Here is a 24320-nt window from a genome sequence, read left to right on the forward strand (position 1 = left end):
AATATTCATAACTTCAAATACAAAAATGATACATGCATACAAATAGGATGAATATGTTCAGTAGATCATAAGCTTTGCGGAGATATGTTACATGGCATATGTAGCACAAAACATATTCCAGTTATGTCATATATAGATTCATAAGCATATTTCCATAAAGCATTATGGGGTCCAATGTCACAGTAACTTAAATTTGAAGTTTTTGATTTGTTTTCCTCTGAGACCAATATGCTGGACTCCCTAACAGGTGGAGAAATACAAGAGTCTAAATATTTTTCAAACCTCTTCTAAAATATTGTTTTAATTTTAAAATATGACACATGCAGCAAACCTGGTTGTCATGGAAGTTTTATTGATATTCATTTGGGATGTCTGCCATAACTCACTTGTGGCTTTGTCACTCGTGAGTAATGCTGACATCCGAAACTCATTTGCTTTCCTTTTACAGAAGATCTATTTAGGCCTCAAAATGTGTTGCCTACATCTCTTGAATAAGGCTATGTAATGTTTTGCCTTCCATCATCAGCTTGTTTCATCAGGGTGTCCAATCCTACTTCCTGTTTTCAGAAGGTATTCTAACTCTTCCTGAAACAAGAGGATAATCTTACACCCCCAAGTGGGGGAACAGGGAGCAAAATAAGTTGTCTGTGCTAAATATTGCTCAGATAGCAGAGGAGGAAGCAGTTATAATGCTGATTATACCTGTTGTGATTAGGGTTGCCAACCCTCCTGGTTTCGCTGGGAGTCTCCTGGAAGCGGGCTCTATCTCCCAGAGGCTACAGGAGCCAAACCAGGAAATTTTAGGTGCTAAAAGTCCAGCAGTGCAGCGGGGCTAAGGCAGGCTCCCTGTGGCCCCTGGAGTGTGTGGGGGAAGCAAGAGGTCTCCGGCACTGGAGGCAGGAGGGGGCAGCATGTGACTTGGTAGCTACCATTGGCTGGGAACTGCAGCCAATGGGAGCTGCAGGGGTCGTGCCTCCTGCAGCGGGGCTAAGGCAGGCTTCCTGGCTGCTTCCTGGAGTGGCACGGGGCCAGAGCAGCCAGGGAGCCTGCCTAAACCCCACTGCGCCGCCGGTGGAGCCCTCACCTCTCCTGCTCCCCAACCCCCTGCCCCATCCTGCACCCAAACTCCCTCCCAGAGCCTGCACCCCTCACCCCCTCCTGCACTTGAACCCTTGGCCCCAGTCCAGAGTCCCCACCTCATCCTGCGCTCCATCCCAGTGCCCCAGCAAGTGAGTGAGGAGAGGGAGGGAGGGAGGGAGGCGGGGCCTTGGAGAAGGGGCAGGGTCTCGGGGAAGGGTGGGTGGGTGGGGCAGGAGTGTTTGGGCTTGTATGATTAGACAGTTGGCAACCCTAATTCTGAGGCCAGTCCACACCTACCCAGTTCAGCAGGCCTTACTTTCCCTTTGATTAATTTAAAAATGGAAGATGAGGTGCAAATAAGATAGCTGCTACTTTCTAATGCTCTGTATGAAGTTAGTTGGCAGTTGGAGTCCAGTTTTTTTGGATAAGTGAACACATCTAAAAATACTAGCACTAATTGGCACCTTTGTTGCCAGCCTCAGAAGAGAGGTCAAGTATTAAATGGGCTTGGAAGTTTTGGGTTTCTTCAGGTCAGGTTGGAGGCACATTGGTACATTAGAAACCTGCACTGGTGGTATCAGAACTGTTCCTGTTCTGTGGATAAATAGGGGACTTAATCTTTGAAGCCTGCCAGTATATATCTCTAACGCAAAGTATAAACATATCTTTTTTTCAACCTTTATTACTTAAGGTTAGCCTTTGGTTTTAATTTGAAAGTAGCACACCAATGTGGAAAAGTCAAATGTACAAGATGAGCTGCTTTATTTCTAAGTGTCATTCTCTGAGTGTTTTCCCTGCTAATATAAAAGGAACGTTCTCCTCTCCCCACCGCTCCTCCATATTCCCTGTTTAGCTATTAAACATATGCTCATGAACGACTATAAACTGGCTGTGATTAGAGCCTTTTAAATAACCAGGAAGTTTGTTTTTCATGTGTTTTTACCTGTGGATTTTTTAAAAAAATATCTTTAAAGAAACAAAATCCAATCAATACCACAATGGACCATGACAAATGTCATTATTGTTAATCATCCTTCATATATTTTAAGGCGACATGGAACTGTTATGATGTTCTGTCATGGCCTCTATAATGTAGACCATTACTGTCACTTGGGGATTCCTATGTGTAGCTCACCAACTTTGTGGTTGAACTAAAATATGTCGTAGAAAGATAAGTCACTTCTTAATCTTCTCCTTGATTAGTTAAATTGAGTTCCTTTAGTCTCTCATTGTGAGGAATGTTTTCCAGTTTTCCTTAATGTTCACACATCATTCTTATAGTTCTTCTTTTTTCCCTTACTGTCTCCAATTTTTCAATTCCCCTTTAAAAGCATGGACACAGTATTTCACTAGTGATCTCACCAGTGCTGTACACAGGGGTAATATATTACTCCTTCTCAGTGTTACCTTGGTTAATACATCCAGGTATTGTGTTAGTTCTTTTTTGTGACGACATCATGGAGTAGGAGCTCATATTCTGGTGGCAATCTACAATGACTTTGTAGTCCCTTTTGAAGTCACTGTTTTCCAGAATACAGTCGCATATCCTGTGAGTATGGACTGCATTCTTTTCTTGAGTTAGGCTATGTAAAATATGTTTTGATTCTTTGCATCCAGCCATCCAAGTGACCCTGATTGTTTTGTGTCAGTGACCTGTCCTCATTCACTCACTGCCAATCTTGGTCATATGCAACCTTGCTTAGGAATGAATTTATATTTTCATCCAGGTCATTGATAAAAATATTGAATAGCATCATAAGAACAGATCCCAAAGGAACCTGATGAGTTGATAATGTCCCTTTACCAACTCGGATTGATAATTCCCCATTGTCAACCTCATTTGAAATCTTATCAGTTGGCCTTTGAATAAATCTTTGATTTTTTTGAATAATGCAAATTTTAAATCAGAAAAGTTTAGAATGTTTTTAATCATAATTTTTTGTTGTAGATCTTCCATACAGTACTACGCCTAAGTGATTTTGTAAATTTTGCTTTTCATTGTGATAAAAGGTGGTAAAATTATTTATTTATTTATTTTTTTGGAATTGCGCAGATATTTCAAAAATAACTTTTCTATCAGATTTCTGTTTTTAGATTTGACTCAATGCTGAGCCATTATGTAACTTCTAACTTGGAAATATTTAAGCACTCTTTCTGTAAGGAAGACCACGCTATGTCCTTTATCTCCCAAAATATAACCGGTTGTCCCCATTGCAAGCTGCTCTCCAATTTTTGTGTGCGGATGGATTAACATATAATTAAATTAGTTTGGTATAGCTTAATAGAAGGTTGAGAATAGTCCACTTCCACCTTAATTGAATTGGCTTGTTAGCACTGACCTTCCCCGTCCCCCCCACTTGGTAAGACAACCCGCATCTTTTCATGTGCTGTGTATTTATACCTGCCTACTGTATTTTCCACTCCATGCATCTGATGAAGTGGCTTTTAGCCCACAAAAGCTTATGCCCAAAAACATTTGTTAGTCATTAAGGTGCCACAAGGACTCCTCCTTGTTTTTATTGAAAAGGACAAGCTCTCTGGCCTGAGGAATTTACACTATAAATCACCCGATAACATGAGGAAATATGACTTCAGCAGCGATGGTGAGGAAAGGAGGAGAGATACAACAAAGGGAATGGAATATAGTTTTGGAAGATGTGGGGAGGCTGTGGAAAAACATCCCACAGCAGCATGAACTTTTGGTACTTCTGCCCTCAGTAAGGGAAGGTTCATTTGAATAGGGACATAGTTCTGCTCCCCAAAATGTAGAATTCATGTCTTGATCCTGTTTAGAAATACATTTCTAGAGTTTCAGGAGTGAAAGCAGGGTTCTACATCTTTACAGTTGTGTGCTAAACAAAGATTTTGTCTTCTAAGGCTGGGATGCTGTAAAAACTTAAACTTAAAGTAGGATTTTTCAGAAACATAACTACAACGTTAAGCGAGAAGTTACTGTGCAGGTACTGTATGTTGCCCAAAACCTGATTGCAGATGGGACACCTGCACGTTTTATTCTATCAGCTGTGGTTTTAAAAGAATAAAAAAAGAAAACCACCACATCAAACGCAAAACTTAATGTGTTAAGAATTTTCTCACAGCGATTACCTTTAACTGGCTCCTTGGTTAACATAGTAAAGCTTTTATTTTTTTTCCTTTCGTATTAAGGGATACTTAACTGTCATTCATTGCTCATTACAATCCATTTGTTACAGTTAATCTTGTATTGAGTTAGGTACCAGTAAGAAAATGTGTTCTTCTCAAGACTGTTCTGCCTTTATTTGTAATCTGGTTAGTGGAAATATCTAGGAAAGCCATTGTCCTGGAAAATAGTCATAGTAAATCGCATAAGGAAATATAAGGATGGAACAAATATTGAAAAGTATGTCAATAAAAAGTCTCTTCTTGGAATATGATGCTTTTATATAGAATCCCTTAAAATTTACCATTTTTCATGGCATATACTTTTGGAGTGTTCCCTTTCTAGAGAAATAATACACTACAACGATGCCCACTTCAAGGACTAAATGGTGAATGAAAATAGAGTTTTGAAATGAATATATTCTTTAAATACAAAATCTTTTTTGACAGCTGTTTTTTCAGTTTATTGCTATTTAAAAAAAAAAAAAAGATGAAAATCTTCCATTGGTGGAAGATTGTTTCCTTCATTAATTCTGATGCCATAACCATTTTTGAATTAGTTACTTGATCGTTGTCAAATGTTAGTTTGTAAGATATCTTAACTTTCTTTCATCTTACACGCCTCCTTTACCACTGGAAAACTAAGGGTTGAGTTTACTTTTTACTTTGTGATTGGAGCCAGATAAGCTAGTCGAGTTGTTGTTCACGCTCTCATTTTATTTTCTACTCCCTTCTCTCAGTCAACAAGATCCTTTCTAAGGGTATGTCTACACTACGAAATTAGGTCGATCTTGTAGAAGTCGATTTTTAGAAATTGATTTTATACAATCAATTGTATATGTCCATACTAAGTGCATTAAGTCGGCGGAGTGCGCCCTCACCACCGTGGCGAGCGTCGACTTTCGGAGCGTTGCACTGTGGGTAGCTATCCCACAGTTCCCGCAGTCTCCGCTGCCCATTGGAATTCTGGGTTGAGCTCCCAATGTCTGATGGGGCAAAAACATTGTCGCGGGTGGTTTTGAGTACATGTTGTCAGTCGCCTCTCCCTCCGTGAAAGCAATGGCAGACAATCGTTTCACGCCTTTTTTCCATACAGACGTCATACTGCTGTCAGCAGACGGTGCAGTAGGACTGCTAACCGTCGTGATCATCCACCGCTTCTGCTGCAACTCTGCTCTCCTGCTTTCCTGGTACCATGAATCCACCTCTCAGGTCCTCTCGTCGTTCTGTATAAATATCTATTCTCGTGGCATCCGTTGTCATCCACCGTTTCTGCTGCAACTCTGCTCTACTGCAGACGCTGTACTGTGGCAAGCATGGAGCCCATTCAGTTCGCCGCTGCTGTTGTGAGCATTGCAAACACCTCGCACGTTATCCTGCAGTATGTGCAGAACCCGCAAAAGCAGGCGAGGAGGCGACGACAGTGCGATCACGATAGTGATGAGGACATGGACACAGACTTCTCTCAAAGCACGGGCCCTGGCAATATGGACATCATGGTGGCAATAGGGGCAGGCTCATGGAGTGGAACGCTGACTCTGGGCCCGGGAAACAAGCACAGACTGGTGGGAGCGCATAGTGTTGCAGGTCTGGGATAATTCCCAGTAGCTGCGAAACTTTCGCATGCGTAAGAGCACTTTCATGGAACTTTGTGACTTCCTTTCCCCTGCCCTGAAGCGCAAGGATACCAAGATGAGAGCAGCCCTTACAGTTGAGAAGCGAGTGGCGATAGCCCTCTGGAAGCTTGCAATGCCAGACAGCTACTGGTCAGTTGGGAATCAATTTGGAGTGGGTAAATCTACTGTGTGGGCTGCTGTGATCCAAGTAGCCAATGCAATCACTGAGCTGCTGCTATCAAGGATAGTGACTCTGGGAAATGTGCAGGTGATAGTGGATGGCTTTGCTGCAATGGGGTTCCCTAACTGTGGTGGGGTGATAGATGGAATGCATATCCCTATCTTGGGACCTGACCACCTTGGCAGCCAGTATGTAAACAGCAAGGGGTACTTTTCAATGGTGCTGCAAGCACTGGTGGATCACAAGGGATGCTTCGTCGACGCCAACGTGGGATGGCCGGGAAAGGTGCATGACACTCACATCTTCAGGAACTCTGGTCTGTTTGAATAGCTACAGGAAGGAAATTACTTCCCAGACCAGAAAATTACCGTTGGGGATGTTGAAATGCCTATAGTTATCCTTGGGGACCTAGCCTACCCCTTAATGCTGTGGCTCATGAAGCCATACACGGACACCCTTGACAGTAGTAAGGAGCAGTTCAACTATAGGCTGAGCAAGTGCAGAATGGTGGTAGAATGTGCATTTGGACATTTAAAAGCTTGCTGGCGCGGTTTACTGACTAGGTTAGACCTCAGCAAAACCAATATTCCCATTGTTATTGCTGCTTGCTGTGTGCTCCACAATATCTGTGAGAGTAAGGGGGAGACGTTTATGGCGGGGTGGGAGGTTGAGGCAAATTGCCTGGCGGCCAATTACGCACAGCTGGACACCAGGGCGATTAGAAGAGCACACCTGGGCGCCCTGTGCATCAGAGAAGCTTTGAAAACCAGTTTCATGACTGGCCAGGCTATGGTGTGACAGTTCTGTTTGTTTCTCCTTGATGAAAACCCACCCCCTTGGTTGACTCTACTTCCCTGTAAGCCAACCGACCTCCCCCTTCAATTACCACTTTCAGAGGCAATAAAGTCATTATTGTTTCAAAATCATGTATTCTTTATTAATTCCTCACACAAATAAGGGGAAATCTCGCAAGGTAGCCCAGGAGGGGTGGGTGAGGAGGGAAGCACCGGGTGGGGTGGTGGATGATGCGAGGTGGGAAGGACAAGGCCACACTACAGTTGAAAACTTATTGAATGCCAGCCTTCTGTTGCTTGGGCAATCCACTCCATCCCAGAGGCTGGGTGCCGGTAGCCTCCTTCCCTCCCTCCCCCCCCAAAAACATTCTTGGGCATCTGGGTGAGGAGCATATGGAACTTGGGGAGGAGGGCAGGTGGTTATGCAGGGGCTGCAGCGGAGGTCTGTGCTTCTGCTGCCTTTCCTGCAGCTCCACAAGATGCCTGAGCATGTCAGTTTGCTCCCCCATTAGACTTAGCATTGCATCCTCCCTCCTCTCATCTCGCTCCTCCCTCCTCTCATCGCGTTCATTTAACGCTTTCCTGGACTCTGCCATTGTTTGCTGCCATGCATTCTGCTGAGCTCTTTCAGTGCTGGAGGATTGCATGAGCTCTGAGAACATTTCATCGCGAGTGTGGTTTTTTCGCCTTCTAATCTGCACTAGCCTCTGGGATGGAGATGATAGGAGGAGCGTAGAAACATTTTCAGCTGCAGAAGGGGAAAAAAAGGAGAGTAGTATTTAAAAAGATACATTTTAGAGAACAAAGGAAAGACTTTCACACTGAATTAAGCCATTCACATGACATAACACATGCTTTTGGTACAAGGTCACATTTTGCCTCTTGTATTGAGTGGCCATTTAAAAGGAGGGGCTGTGGTTTTAGGGTGAATGTGCAGCACAACCCAGCCCCCCTACCCCAATTCTCTGGGATGATCGCTTCACGCACCCTTCCCCCCCACCCCCCCTCACCGCGTGGCTAGTATCAGGGAAGATCCCTGTCAGCCAAATATGAACAGCTCAGCGTGAACAGGCCTCCCCCCACCATGTGGCTAACAGCGGGGATGATTTCTTTTCAGCCAAAGGCAAACAGCCCAGCAGGAACGGGCACCTCTGAATGTCCCCTTAAACAAATATCCTGTATTTCAACCAAGTGACCATGAATGATATCACTCTCCTGAGGCTAACACAGAGAGTACCTCCAGGAGAGCTTCATGGAGATGTCCCTGGAGGATTTCTGCTCCATCCCCCGACACGTTAACAGACTTTTTCAGTAGCTATACTGGCCGTGAATGCATCCCAAGTCTTCAGGGCAAATTTAATCATTAAACACGCTTGCTTTTAAACTCTGTATTATATTTACAAAGGTACACTCACCAGAGGTGCCTTCTCCGGCTTCATGGTTTGGGAGCCTGCCTTGGGAGGGTATTGGCTCCAGGGTGATGAACAGTTTCTGGCTGCCAGGGAGAAGGGATTCTCCGCTTGCCTGCTATGTGTGCTATCCTAAACCACTTCCTCCTCATCATCTTCCTCATCTCTGTTGCGTGAGACTCCCCCCCCTTACAGGTGTCTACGGACAGTGGTGGGGAAGTGGTAGGGACTCCCCCTAGAATTGCATGCAGCTCATCATAGACGCAGCATGTTTGGGGCTCTGACCTGGAGCGACCGTTTGCATTCTTTGTTTTTTGGTAGGCTTGCCTCAGCTCCTTAACTTTCATGTGGCACTGCTGTGTGTCCCTGTTGTAGCTCTGTCCATCATGCCCTTGGAGATTTTGGCAAAAATATTGGCATTTCGTCTTTTGGAACAGAGTTCTGCCTGCATGGATTCTTCTCCCCATACAGCGATCAGATCCAGTACCTCCCATTCGGTCCATGCTGGAGCTCTTTTGCGATTCTTGGACTCCATGGTCACCTGTGCTGATCAGCTCACCACGCTGGCCAAACAGGAAATGAAATTCAAAAGTTCCTGGAACTTTTCCTGTCTACCTGGCCAGTGTATCTGAGTTGAGAGTGCTGTCCAGAGTGGTCACAATGGAGCACTCTGGGATAGCTCCCGGAAGCCAATACCGTCGAATTGCGTCCACACTACCCCAAATTCGTCCCAGCGAGGTCGATTTTAGTGCTACTCCCCTCGCCGGGGAGGAGTACAGAAATCGATTCTAAGAGCCCTTTAAATTGACAAAACAGGCTTGGTCGTGTGAACTGGTGCAGGGTTAAATCGACCTAACGCTGCTAAATTTGACCTACACTCGTAGTGTAGACCAGGGCTAATGCTCTGACCCCAGTGCTACAGTGAAATGTTACTTCAGTTGGCTGGAAGGCTCCATCTCCTCGCATGTGTCAGACCTACCATCCTGATGTGTCATGCTGTTCCCGCTGCACTAGCTCTTTTTTGCCCTAGCTTCAGTTCCTGATATGACCCGTCTCTTCCTTCACTGCTTCCTTGGGAATAGCCAGTGTCCTAAGAGTTCATTCAAGTGCTGCTACTTTAATAGTTCTGGTGTATTCTAATCCTGCAACTTTATGAATCTTGGGAATTACTCATACACTGTTAATTTTAAATTTTTTTTTAGAAGTGGTAATAACGTGTATTGTAGCATTACTTGCAATATCTGAGTTCTTAAGGGTAAGGCACATGTGGAAGTTGTAGCCCTGAGGCCTTCAGTCTTCCAGTTCTTTTCAAGATTTAAACGTCCATCTTCTGGAAAGGTTGGAGAAAATACTTCAGCATTGGCATGCCAACCCTTTTCCACATAAGATAGCATTGTAACATCTCAAATCATGATGGATGTAATTTTAAAAAAGAGAGAAAATCAATGACTGAAGCACTATGGTTAGTGAAAGCTGTGAAAGAATCACAAAAACTCAGCAGTGGTATCTCAGAAGTTCCTAATGCATCTTATCGCAAGAAGCTTTAGCTCTTCCGTTTCTTATAATTGTATAGAAATAAAATATGTTGTTAGATTGCAGGTTTGAGAGTTGAAGTTACATCTGTTCAGCAGTTGGAACAGTGCACAATTTTATTGATCTTGAACAGTATTCAGATTGTTACTTTTCAAGTTATACCACCATATTTCATTTCACTATATTTATTTTGGTACTCCTGGGACCTAATATCTGTGTGATAAGATTTATTCTCTAATTATTTTTCAACAATTCTCGATTACAGAGAGAGTAAACCTAAGTTACATTTTATTTTAATCCTGAACAGATTCAGATGCCGAGCAGGATGCTGCTATCAAACTTGCCCAAGAACGAGCTGAGATAGTTGCCAAGTATGACAAAGTAAGTCCTCCTGTTAATAGTGTAATTTTGGCATTGACTATTAGAAATTGAAATGTGGTCTTCCTCTGGCAAGTTCAAAAATAAATAGCCTTCTCTAAAATATTCTGTGTGATATTCTGCATCATGTTCAGTACACATTAACATTAGGAGAGCTTGCTTTATTTTTTTTCTACATGTTTTTGGTGATGGTTTGATGATCTTAAGTTTCAGATGTATGTAAGTTGCTTCAGGGCTATTTTAAGATTTTTGTCATCTTTCTTTCACTTGTATTGAGGTGCCTGCGTCTTACAACCAGTAGGGTTTTATTTATTCTGATTGATGCTTTTTAGTGAAACCAAGGTATTGATCTAGAGACACTATTTTTTTTTTTTTGAGGATACACATACTTTAACTCTTTATTGACGCATGATGATATAAATTTAATGCTAAATCAGTAATGGCAATCGAAAAGGAAAAAAAAACACATTGATTTGCTATTGTAACCTATTTTATGTAAAGAAAATAATTTCAGCCTGTGATGTTTTTGAACCATATAGCAAGTAAGACTGTCATATAATACAACTGGATTATGCATGCCTACATCTTACTCGCATAGTCTTATCACAGTATCATTGGTAGCCATACTACTTGCTAGACCAGTGATACTCAGACCTCAGTGGTTCAAGAGCCAAATTAGTGCTCAACATTACTCAGCAGAGCCACAGTAGTAGCTGGCTATAGTAATATATTCATATTTAAATGGTATGACAGGGAAAATACTTAGTTACATGCACACATATTTATATCTATAATACATCTATATCTATAAAATAGTAGTATATATTATTCTCACAGCAAATAAGTTAATAACTTAGTGCAGGTTGATAACTTAATTGGTTAGTAACATAATAAAAGCATCGTTATTGGTTAATAGCTTAGACTGGTTAATAATTAAATCACACAGTGTTTTAATATGTGTTGCAAAGAGCTGCAGGAGACTCATTAAAGAGCCATTTGTGGCTCCCAAACCTCAGTCTAAGCCCTAGTCTACACTGGGGTGGAGGGGGGTAGTTGTCGATCTAAGTTATGCAATTTCAGCTATGTGAATAACATAGCTGAAGTCGACATACTTAGACCTACTCACCGCAGTGTCTTCACTACGGTGAGTCGACTGCTGCCACTCCCCTGTCAACTCTGCCTGCGCCTCTCGCAGCGGTGGAGTACAGGAGTCGACAGGAGAGCGCTTGGGAGTTGATTTATCGTGTCTAGATTAGACATAATAAATCGACCCCCACTAGATCGATCGCTTCACGCCAATTCAACGGGTAGTGTAGACATACCGTGAGTATGTACTGTGCTAGATGGTAATTTGTGGAGGTAAGGAAACATAATGCAAAATTTTATATAAAGTAAAGCTGTATCTATATAATGTGGAATATGTATGATTTTAAGGGAGCCATAGGGATTTTCTTTTCATGGACATTTGTTTTGTAGCAATAGCTTTAGTGCAAAGTTGGTAGCAATCATGGCTGAAAGACTGTTTAGTTATAGTGGTGCAGCAGTGCCACTATAGTTGAGGTTGCATCACATCATCTGTTTAAAGGTTGACCTTGCTAAGTAATCTAGAATAGACAAACTTTTTCAGATTTCTTTGAAAGTTGGTGTGCCTCTGAAGTGTGCAGGCTAGCATTAATGACTTAAATTTGGAGTCATTTGAGCCAGGGGTTCCAGATACGTAAGCTCAGAACAAAATAGAAACTTAAAAAAATGGCTAGGTGGTGTGTGTGTGTGTGTGTGTATCTGTTTTTTTTTCAATATATGTTTTATTTTCATTGTACAGAGCTAGAGGTCAAACTGTTGATATGATGACAAGGAATTTTTGTGGCACCAGCAGGTCAAAATGGTTCTAATCTGTCACATTTTACCCAAGGTAGTGCACTAAATCTTTGGGTACCCATGCTGAAAACAGTATTTAAGAAAATATACATTTTTAATATTATGCATGCATCAGTACAGAAAATCAGCTAGAAGGTTTATATTCTTGCCATTTTATAAGCTTTAAAACTCGATTCTTGTAAGCACTCTAAAATCTGAATAGTTACTTGTATTACACTGAAATTTAGTGCCCCTCATAGGGAGCAGGGGACAGGACAGCATTAGGAATTCAAATTCGCAGTCATTCAGCCAAGAAGTTCCTGAATTACAGGCACTTTCAAAAATGGTTTCCTAGTGCTGTCTTGTACTGAGACACGTTAATGATTGGATGAATCACGATGGCTGTGAACTTACCCGTCAATTAACATAATTAAGGATAAGTTAATCACAAGCCCCCACCTAAGACAAAAGCAGTTTTTTTTTAAAACTGAGCAGCTGGAGGTTGCTACAATTTGTGAGTCACGAGTGGCAGTTTTATTTTGTGGGGAATGTAATTGAAGTCTTCCGGTGGGGAGGGAAATTGGATATGTAATGCATCCTGGGAGGGGAGGGGCATTAGGGGATGAAGAAGTGGGGGGTTAGGGGAATAGGGATTTGGGGTTCCAGCAAGGGGAGGTGGCTATCAGGAGGGAGATAAATGGGGATGGTGTAGGAGGCAAGAGAGGGTGGGGGCACACTCCCTAGCTCTTCCAGTGTACCCCAACCTTCCTGCACCCTAATCTTCCTGCACCATATACTCTGCCAGTGTACCACAACTCCTGCACCCCACAGCAGTGGACTTCAAGCTTCCTGCATCTCAACCCTGCCAGTCCGCTCCAGACCCCTGCATTCCAGCTCCCCATTCGCTCCACAACTCTGCGAGTGCACCCCAAACCCCTGCACTTCCAGCTCTACCATGGTTCTGGTGGTCCATTCAATATTCTGGGAGACAGGAATTCTTATAAAATAGCCATCACAGCTGGCGCTAATGGAGACCGTTTCTAGCACCTTTATCACAGGGGTTATTGAATGTATAGGCATCAAAGACTGGCCTTACCCATGGAGGAGGCCTGGGCAGGTCAGTGCTGAGGAATACTGGCTGTCAGAATGGCACCTGTCATGAACAACAAGGATGTGTGTGCATACACTCTCATCAGCTTTGATTTATCATTAGAAACTGCCATCTTCTTTCAGGCTTGTATGTAACCTTGGGGAAATCTTCGTCACCTCCCTCTCACTCCTCATATGCAGACAGTATCTAAGTTTGGCTGCTCTTCATTCACATATGTCTAAGACTCATCATTTTCTTTTCGCCCATACAGCTAAAATGCTGCATGATCTCCCATCTTTACGACTTCAGCCACCTCCACCACTTCCTCAGACCTCTGTGACAAACATATTACTCCCACCCATTCTACAAAATGCAGCTGCTAAAATAATCTTTCCCTGTTGATCAGTCCATATCATCCCCTCCCTTTTTAATCTCTCCACTAGCTCTCCCTTGTCCACCACATCAAGTTAAAGACACATCTTGTCCTTCAAAGCCTTTTAAAACATTGTTCCTCACTGCTCATCTGTTCTTCCTTTACCACATTGCACCCCAACTCCACCAGTGACCTTAAGGGTTGTACGAAAAAGACAACCTGATGAACTCTTCTGCAGTGGAAATACTGTTTACAAGAGTTAAGTTGGTGGGATGGTTGTGGAGCTTTCTCATCCTTTGTAGGTCAGGTTGGGAGTTCTGTGGTGGTGTTCTGGGGGACAGATATAGAATATGCCTTTAACTACAGAACTCATGTCCTGTCTTTTTAAGTTTTAGATCAGCTTGCTATGTGGTGCCATAAGCCTTCATTGTTGCCTCCCTTTCTCTTTTTAGGGACGAGAGGGTGCCCAGATTGAACCTTGGGAAGATGCAGACTACCTTCTTTACAAAGTCACAGATAGATTTGGTTTTCTACAGTAAGTTGCTAGTTTGAAAAGGAAATAAGATTAAAAGTTTGTTACATCAAAAAATACTAATAAGTTGTATGCCTAATTGGTGAAAGTATTGATTGCGTAGTTGTAATAGAACTGCTGTGAGAACAGAATTACATTCAATGTATACATTTTAAATGGTCTTGCATTGTGGTTTTTCTACAATTATATTCCCAGCTTTTTTCATTCTATGATTGAAATTGATCTGTTGTTGGGAATAGAAAGGTTTTGGACTATTTTATTTGGGTGTGAATGTTGTATTTAGTTACAGCGGATACTTATAATGCATCTGAATTAAGATTTGATAAGTTATTTGTATTTTTTGAATTACAATTAAAATTTGCAATGTTATTGTAGCCATGTTAGTCCAAGAATATTAGGGACTTGAAGAAAAAAGCTCCGTGTAAGTGCAAAAATTTCTCTCTCACCAATGGAAGTTGGTCTGATAAAAGATATTACTTCACCTAGTTTGTCTCTCTAAAATTAAAATTGTAATATACATATAAAATACTTGAAAAATGAAGATCAGAAGTTTTGAAGTCCTGGAGAGGGAAGCTTCTTTTTATGTTTTTACTAATTTTTCCATCTTTTTCATTTTAAAAAGTGTAGGAAATTCCATACAAACTTCTACACTAATAAAGGAAGATCCTGACTCTGCAAAGACATATCCCTATGGTTCAGGTTATTCACTGACTAGTCCCATTAAAGTTATTGAGACTGTTCATATTGTGTAAAGTTAAGCTTGTGCATAAGTCTTTGCAGGGATGGGGCCTAAAATTTCATAATTAAGCACTCAAAATCAGGAAATACCAGAATCCAGATTGTGTGCACTCCTGGTGCATTCCAATATAGACTTGATCACATACTATTTATTAAAAAAATAAATTAAAATACAGGATTAAATTGTAGTATGTGATATTGTAAGTAAAGACCAGCATAACAAATGTACAAAAGGAGGCAGAGGGAAGATTGGTATTTCTTCACTTTTCTGTATTCAGTAACACAGCCTTCATAGAGGACTGGATCAGGACATAAATAAGCCTCAAGACCTGGAAATGTCTTTACCAAAGCTGCCTGTGTTCCATTAGTGCCTTTAGATGGATGTAAGAGTATATTATTAGAAGACCAATTTACAGATATTGAACAGCACTGAATGATTTACTAACCTTTCTACTAGCCAGTCAGGATTCTTCAGCATTTTTAGGCCATGTCTACACTACAAACTGTGGTGGATGCAAGTTATGCTGGCATACAGCCACTGAAGATTTTATATCGCTTGGGCTTGTGCATACTTAGCTGCTTGTGTCGGTGCTGGTGTACTCACCAGGGGTGCTTGTGTCAATGCAAACTGTGGTGCATCATGGATAATGTCCCAGTGTGCCACATACCACCATCGGGTACAGTGCTTTTTGGAGAGGAAATATGATCTATTCATTGGTACATAGTACTGTACAAAATCCAGTCCCTGTGTACTCAACTCTCTGGGATGGAAATTGAAAGATTTATAATACACAAAGACTGTATAAATTAGCAAAGATCTTAGGTCTGTGTAATTTGTGAAGAGACCTATATCTGTCTACTTATGCATTAATCCTTGAGAATGAAAGTTCACTTGAGTGCCATCACTGCAGCTCCATGATTCTCGAACCTAGAACTCATTCTAGATGACATTTATGTTATTCTGAGATGTGCCATACTGCCCAAAGAAGAATATACTCAAAACAGGAATGTCAAACTCCCTTTGTGGGAAAGCCAATTTACACTGTGTTCACTTTTTAATTATGGTCACGGTCTTGTATCTTTTGCAGTACTGAAGCATCAGAATTTATCCCTTTGCCAAAGAATTGTGATTCAGGTTGTAAGCTTTCATATAAGGAAAAAAATAACTCTAGCTTTATGGTTGTAAAGATAACCTTGAAAATATGTACAGTGTAGTCATAATGCAGTTTATAGAAAGCCTGTAACAATGGCCCCAAGAGATGTGAACTGCCCCATTCTTTTCAATTTGCTGTTAACTCTGAAATCTAAAGGTAACAAAAGTCTGCATTAACAATTTCACTGGTTGATAGTTTTATGGGAACAAGCTTATCTGAAGGTTTTTGTCTTCCCAACTGTTCCTTACCCAGTTTAAAGACTGACTTTTCCTGACAGCATTTATAATGTCCTTGAATTGTGAAATAAAAAAAATGTAGAATATAGAAAATTGGAAATGTGGGGAAGTGTAAAATTCAACGAGACATCAAAATAAATATAGGGAAATCTGTAGTGATTGTATATTTAATCTTCATTTTATTTAAAACTTAAAAGTTTAAACTGCTGCAGAATTTCTGTCTGATGCAGAGAAATGCGCAGAATGTAGGGAACTTATCACAAGATTAGGTCTCACGAGTAACAGACTTCAGTGGGCCTTGATTATCATCCATAGTTTGTATTTTTCATTCCTCCTCCTCATTAGAAGGCTGCATCCTGTTTGTATCATCCTTTGGTGGCTCTGTGGATGTACACCTTCGACTGAGCTGACTGCTGATGGGCAGAAAAGTTTAAGAATAAAGACTCGGAGACTTGATCTGTTTGGGCGAAAAATTTATTAGTCTTCCAGCCTTCAGTTGAGAGGGGCCAATCACCAAGACCTCCTTGGCTGCTACGACTACAACATGTGACAGACCATGGCCAAATTAAAGGTCTCGCTGCCCAAAGGGTCCAGGAAAGAGTTCTGGGTGATCCTTGAAGAGGGCATGGGGGTGGCCAGAGCAGCCTTCCCAGCAGCTTCGGGCACGGCAGACTCTGCAGCTTGCACCATGGCCTTGGCCATTTCAATACTGAGGGCATCCTGGCTGCTCTTCTCGGGTCTGTCGACTGAGGGTAAGCAGTCGATGCATGACCTCCCCTTCGAGGGCCAGGCCCTGTTTGCAGAACAGATGGACAGTAAGCTGCATGGACTGAAAGACTCGCGCACTACCCTGAAAATTTTAGGGCTGTATGTCCCCAGTCCAGCCCGTAAGCGGTTCAAACCATAGCCATCTCACGATCAAGGGAGCCAACCCCAGCAGGAGCTGCCCCATAAGAAGAGTAGAGGCTACAAGTGCTGTCCGAGCCACCCGTCTCCACCGTCTGCCCAATCGGGCCCAACCTGCAATAAGCAGGAGGGCAAGCAAGTGATTTGAGGGTGCGCTTGAGGGCAACCTACCAGACTATACCCCGGATCCGTCTTTCCTGCTGTTTTCCGACTGCCTTTCTTTTTTCCTCCCCACATGGACCACTGTAACTTTGGACTGCTGCGTCCTCAATACTGTCGTGCAGAGTTACACCCTCCAGTTTCTTTTTACCCCGCAACCCCTTTCCCAGTCCCTCTTCAGGGACCCCTCTCACGAGAGTCTTCTTATGCAGGAAGTAGAAGGGTTGCTGCAGCTGGGTGCAGTCGAAAAGGTTCCTCGTGAGTACAGGAACAAGGAGTTCTATTCCCGGTACTTTCTAATCCCAAAAGCTAAGGGCGGTCTACGGCCCAGCCTGGACCTGCAAGATCTCAACTAATACCTAAAGAATCTGAAGTTCCCTGGCCTCCATCGTCCCCGCCCTGGATCCGGGGACTGGTATGTTGCCCTCGACTTGAAGGACGCATATTTCCACATAGCGATCTTTCAAGGTCACAGACGCTTCCTACGTTTCACGGTGGGACCCAACCACTATCAGTTCGCGGTCTTGCCATTCGGTCTTGCGACCGCACTGAGGGTGTTCACCAAGTGCATGTCAGTAGTAGCTGCTTACCTCAGACATTGAGGTATCTAGATCTACCTGTACCTCGACGACTGGCTCGTCAAAGGCCGCTCCAGGTCCCAAGTTCTGAGGAATGTTGCGGTGCTGCAGGCCATGTGCCCATCCCTGGGCTAGCTGGTAAACGGCAAAAAGTCGACGGTTCGTTCTGGTGCAGAGGATTGAGTTCAGCGGTGCTCGACTCCATCTGCACCAGAACGTTTCTACTGCAGGAGAGGTTCCAAGCATTGGTGGACCTCATCGCAGGAGTCTTCGCATTCCCCTGACCACGACCAGGGTTTGCCTGCGCCTGCTGGGCCACATGGCAGCATGTACATATGTTGTCGGCCATGCCAGGCTCCAGATGTGGCTCTTATAGCAGTGGCTAGCGACAGTCTATTCCCAGTCCAGAGATCACCTGGAAAAGATCATTACCATCCCACCGATGACACTTACCTCGCTGCAATGGTGGCCCCACCCCAGGGTGGTCCTGGAAGGGAGTTCCATTCGATGACCTTCGTCACTCCATCGATTGATATGGGACACCTCAGACCTAGGCTGGGGAGCGCATCTCAGCAATCTCCAGACCCAGGGCATGTGATTCCCAGAGGAGATGACATTGCACATAAACGTCAAGGAAATCAAAGCGGTACATTTGGCCTGCAGAGTCTTTCTACCGCACCTGGCAGGCAAGGTGGTGAGAGTGGGGATGGACAATACGGCCTGGATGTTCTACATCAACAGGCAAGAGGGGAGCAGACTCGTTGGCCCTCTGGCAAGAGGCACTCCGACTGTGGCATTTCTGCATCAACCACGCAATCCAGCTGGAGGCCTGTCACCTCCCCGGCATAAGGAATACGCTGTCAGATTGTCTCAGCAGATTATTTTCCTCTTGCCACAAGTGGTCGCTCCATCCGGAGGTAGCATGGACCTGTTCCAGAGGTGGGGAACTCCCCAAGTGGACCTGTTCACCACCAGACAGAACAGGAAATGTCATCGCTTTGGTTCCCTACAAGGTCTGGGCAAAGACTCCCTCTCCGACTCCTTCCTCTTGTCATGGTCAAGGGGTCTGATGTATGCGTTCCTGCCAATTCTGCTCATCAGCAGAGTCCTGTCAAAGGTCAAGTGAGACAAGGCCCAAGTCATACTGGTTGCCTCAGCATGGCTGCGCCAACATTGGTTTGGCTCACTGATAGACCTCGCAGTGGCCGCTCCCCAGCCCCTTCCTGACCGACTGGATCTGCTCTCGCAGGATCCCAGGCCATCTCCTACACCCCAGCCTCACCCCCCTCCACCTCATGGCATGGATACTGCATGGTTGAACTTGGAGGAGCCGGCCTGCTCTAACGAGGTCCAGCAAATTCTCTTGGAAAGCAGGAAGCCTTCCAGGAGAGCCTTCCAGTACCTAGCCAAATGGATGAGGTTCTCCCACTGGACATCTGAGTATAGCGTCTCTCCAATGCACTCCTCTTTACAATTTATCTAAGATTACCTGCTCCATCTTAAGAACCAGGGGCTGGCCTTCTTCCATCAGAATGGACCTTGTGGCTATCTCCACTTTTCATTTGCCAATCCAAGGTCAGATGGTGTTTTCACACAACATGTCGGTCTGATTCCTGAGAGGGCTTGAGAGACTCTTACCACTGGCCCGGGCTCCTGTCGTGCAGTGGGACCTTAACTTGGTTCTTTCTAGGCTCACGGGCCCACCCTTTGAGCCGATGGGCTCCTTCTCCTTCTCCCACCTGTCATGGAAGGTCGCATTCCTTGTGGCGTTAATATCCACGAGACCAGTGTCGGAGCTTAAAGCCCTGACATTGGAGCCTCCATATACGGTGTTCTACAAGGACAACAAAAATAGTACAAAAGTGAGATTTTATTTCAAGGTGAATTCCTAACCTTGATACTAACTGTAATTTAAAAGCACAGTGAAATATGAATTGTGAAACTTTGGTCAGTTCCAATGATTATTACAGTGGTAATTTGTTGTTTACAGTGTCTAGTACTGCCTGCATCTAATGCATACTATTCCATTTTTAATAATTACTGCCTCAGGAAAACTATTCAAATTATTCACATTAATGTTGTTTTCCGTTTTGCAATTCTTTTGATGAATTTTGGATGTACTATTGAAATAGCTGGATATTGAAAATATCAATGGCCCAGTTATTAAAATGCTTTTTAAAAATGAATGGTCAAAATAAATTGCTGGTAAATTAAGGCAATAGGGGCCATAAATGGGGCAGTGTTCTCAGAGAAGTACAAGGCAGTACAGTAATAAGGATTAACAGTATGATATTAATAAAGGGAAATTTTTAAGCTGAATATCCAGAAAAGCCTGCTGACAGATATACTAGGTTGCAGAATAGACTCCAGGGGAAGTGGTAAAAGAAATAGTCACAGATTGAAATGCCTTCAAGCTGTATGGAAACTGTTTCAAAACACCATAATAGAGACTCAAACTAAACTTATACCCCAAATAAAAATTAAAAAAACCAAAGCGAAACAGAAAGAGGACCCTCCCCCTCAAACCACTGTGGCTAAATAGAGTAAAAGGCAGTTAGAAGCAAAAAGGCATCCTTTAAAAATTGGAAGTCATATCCTAGTGAAGAGAATAGAAAGGAGCATAAACTCTGGCAAATCAAGTGTAAAAATATAAGTAGTCAGGCCAAAAAAGAATTTGAAGAGAAACTAGCAAAAGATATAAACTAACAGCAATTTTTTTTTAAGTTCAGCAGCAGCCAAACAAGGTGGAGCTACTGTACAATCAAGGTGCTAAAGGAGCTCTCAGAGAAAACAAGGCTGTTGTGGAGAAGCTAAATGTATTGCATCGGTTTTCATTGCAGAGAGTGTGAGGAAGATTCTCCCACTAGACTGATTCATTTTAGGAGACAAATCTGAGGAACTGTTCCAGATTGAGGTGCCAGTAGAGGAGTTTTTGGAACAAATTGATAAATTAAACAGTAAGAAGTCATCAAGAGCAGATGGTATTCACCCTAAAGTTCTGAAGGAACTCAAATATGAAATTGAAGAGCTACTAACTGTGGAATGTAAGCTATCACTTAAGTCGACCTCGGTACCAGATGACTGGAGGATAGCTAATGTAACTTTTTTTTTAAATAAAAAGGTTCCAAAAGTGACCCTCGCAATTACAGGATGGTAAGCATAACTTAAGCACCAGGTAAATGGGTTGAAACTACAGTAAAGAACAGAATTATCACACATGTAAGACAAGAGCAATGTGGCTTTTTTAAAGGGAAATCATGCCTCACCAGAGTATTAGAATTCTTTGAGTTTGTCAACGAGCATGTGGACAAGGGTGATCCAGTGGATATATTGTACTTGAACTTTCAGAAAGTCTTTGACAAGGTCTTTCACCAAAGGCTCTTAAGGAAACTTAAGCAGTCATGGGATCAGAGGCAAGGTCCTCTCATGGATCAGTAACTGGTTACAAGATTGAAAACAAAGAGTAGGAATAAATGGTAATTTTCACCATGGAGAAAGGTAAATAGCAGGGTCTCTCAAGGGCCTGTACTGGGACCTTTGCTATTCAACATATTAATAAATAATCTGGAAAAAAGGATAAATAGTGAGGTGGCAAAAATCACAGGTTACAAAATCAATGTGCAGTGGCAGTCAAAAAAGCTAACAGTATGCTAGGAACCATTAGGAAAGGGATGTATTATATTTTCTGTTGTCTTATCTCAGTATATAAATCCATGGTCCCTCATACTGAATACTGCATAAGTTCTGGTTGCCCTAGCTCAGTTAGAATTGGCAAAGATACAGAGAAGAGCAACAAAAATTATGAAGGGCATGGACCATATGAGGAGAGTGTGATATACTGCAGCAGAATCCAGACTAGGGTGGGGCTGTCACCCCTGCCCTGCAACCTTGGATGCCTTACAATGCTTTGCTGTATAGCTCCCACCTGGGCTGCTCACAAACTTCCTTCCAGCATGCAAGCCACACCCTGAGTGTTTGTGTGAAACTTCAGCCTGCCAGTTATACTGCCGGGTGACCCCCGCCCCAACTCTGCCCCCTCCCTGCCCCTATTCTACTCCTTCCCCAAATCCCTGCCCCAGCCCCACCTCCTCCTCCACCTCCTCCCCTGAGTGTGCCACATTCCCGCTCCTCCCCTTCCCTCCCGGAGCTTGCTAGAGCTGTTTGGTGGCAGCAAGTGCTGGGAGGTAGGCGGAGAAGCGGGGACGCAGCACGCTCAGGGGCGGAGGCGGAGGAGGAGGTGAGGTGGGACGGGAAGCTTGGCTGCTGGTGGGTGTAGAGCACCCACTAATTTTTCCCTCTGGGTGCTCCAGCCCCGGGAGCACCCACGGAGTCGGCACCTATGATCTCCAGGACAGCACTGCAAGCTTCTGTACGTTCTGCAGATACAGCAGCACTATCTACTGCCTCTGCGATCGTAATGAGAAGGGCGTCTTGGCTGCATCTCTCTGGCTTCCCAAGGAGGTACAAGGAACAGTGGAGGATCTGCCTTGGGAAGAGCCCAAACTTTTCGGGGCCAAAATGGATGAGTCTCTGCACACCCTCAAGGACTTGAGGGTGACTCTGAAGTCCCTGTGTATCTCCTAGGACAAAAAGACGACAAGGCAGATATTACAACCCTCAAAGATTCCGGTCCACACCATATACGCAGACACACAGGTAATATGAGCTACGAGGCCAGAAATGGTGGCCCCCAAGGAGATGACAGCCTTCAAATCAATCTACCATGTCTCATCAACTAGCCACCAGCAAGCGTTTTCAAACTTTCATATCATGGACTTTGCCTTAATATAGAGAGTTTATCTTGTTGATGCTTCCTCTCCCATTTACAATGCATGGGTAAGTAATTTTAGGAAAGAATTTAAGGTGAAATCCTGGTTACTTTGAAGTCAATGGCAGAACTTCTGTTGATGTCCTTGGAGCCAGGATTTTACCTTTATTATTTTAGCTGATTTGTTAATGAATTTTAGCAGCTGGAAACAAGAACCATGTGACCAGCCTGTTGTTTGTGGAGCACTAGCAAGTACTATGAAGATCACTATTGGAGTCTGATTTTTACATTCTACAATGCATGTAGTGGGAGCAGTTTGAAGAATGCCTGATTTTAAAGGTCTGATAACTGATTTGTATGCCATTTGGAACTTGCTGAATTCCTTAATTGTTCATTTTTCAGGCCTTCGTGCTTGTTTTTATTAAGAGGTAAAATATTTGTTCAGAAGCTGAAACATTTTATTTTTGATGTTAGCAGAACTCCAGTGCAGCACGTCTTCTGTCTTAACTCTTTCTAACTAAGATCTTTGTTGTGTTCAAATTCACACATCTTCCTGTTAGCTAGCTGGAGTTCCGTTTGCAAGTTGTATTTTAAAACTACAGTAAGGCAATGTTAAGGTTGCACAGTTAAGCATTCAGAGTCAAGAAATGTCTAAATTAAAGTGGAACACACAACCCCAACTTTATCCCCTTGTGCAAATACATTTTCGTATAGTCTTTACATGAGCCCCTACTGTTGCTCACACAAAACAATGCATCATTATAGTGGACTGCCAAGTATACCTATCGTTAAGGTTTATACTACCTCTTCCGCATCCTCTGATAGGTGTGTGTAACACCTTGTACAATTTTTCCTGCTTGTATCCTTACTTCAGTGCCTTAAGCTGGGATTTTCAAAGGAGCCTAGATGTCCAATATTGGATGTCTCGTGTGCAGCTACATCTTTCTAGAGCTAGTGCATGTTCCCAAAACATAGGACAGATGTAGGAGAGGCAGCATTTGGTGGCCCTGAAGATCAGTGGCTTTTGCATAAGGTGACACCTACACTTCCTAATCTTCAGGCTATTCAGCATCAGAGGGAGAACTAAAGACTAATATGAATACAGCAGCCTCAGCAGCTTCCTAGGGTGGAAGGGGCATAGCCTGTAGATAAGTCAGGACAGCAAAAAGCACACTTCCTTGCTTATTTTTCCAATCAGGCATGTCCCTGGTAACATGCAGCCAGAGCCTTCACACTCCTCCATATGGAAATCACCGAGTCACTGAAATATGACCTTAAGAAGAGCTCTGTGTCAGCTTGAAATCTTGTCTCACCCACACAAATTGGTCCAATAAAAGATATTCGCTCACCTACCAAATCACTGAAAGACATCCCCTTGCAAGATTAAGCAGCCTCAGTCATCTGAAGTATGCTTGGATACTTCATTTGGCACCAGTCAGAGCTAATTACTTTAGTTGCTCATCTGGTATACAGTGATTAAGCAATAGGTCTCAAATTCTACACCTGTATTTCCTTTGTTTAATCAGCTATGGAGATCTATATTATCCACTGCAGAATTGTGTATATCGTTGTCTCCTCTTTCTGTAGCTCTACTATCTGTGAAGGATGTGTAGTATTTTTTTTTTAAGAGAGCTGCCAAAGGCAACAACTACTTGGAATTCTGGGATACATATTGGTCAAGACTTGACTCTCAAAATCTGTTGGTCAAAAATATACTGTAACAATATGAAGATTTCTCTATCAATTTACAGTTTTTAAAAAGAAAACTATCAAGACAAGTAATAATAAACTTAATCTTAC

General features: G+C 43.1%; 1 protein-coding gene across 5 annotated transcripts in view; it reads left to right on the top strand.

The window, feature by feature from the left end:
- USP6NL (USP6 N-terminal like) overlaps positions 1-24320 on the top strand; it is a 210360-nt gene that overhangs the window by 90138 nt on the left and 95902 nt on the right. For all 5 annotated transcript variants that reach the window (XM_074942631.1, XM_074942632.1, XM_074942634.1 and 2 more), the window contains exons 3-4: positions 10059-10132; positions 13902-13984. In XM_074942631.1, the coding sequence (XP_074798732.1) occupies positions 10059-10132; positions 13902-13984 (157 nt within the window). The remainder of the gene's footprint in view (positions 1-10058; positions 10133-13901; positions 13985-24320) is intronic.

The sequence above is a fragment of the Natator depressus genome, chromosome 1 (assembly GCF_965152275.1).
Source record: "Natator depressus isolate rNatDep1 chromosome 1, rNatDep2.hap1, whole genome shotgun sequence".
Lineage (NCBI taxonomy): Eukaryota > Metazoa > Chordata > Testudines > Cheloniidae > Natator > Natator depressus.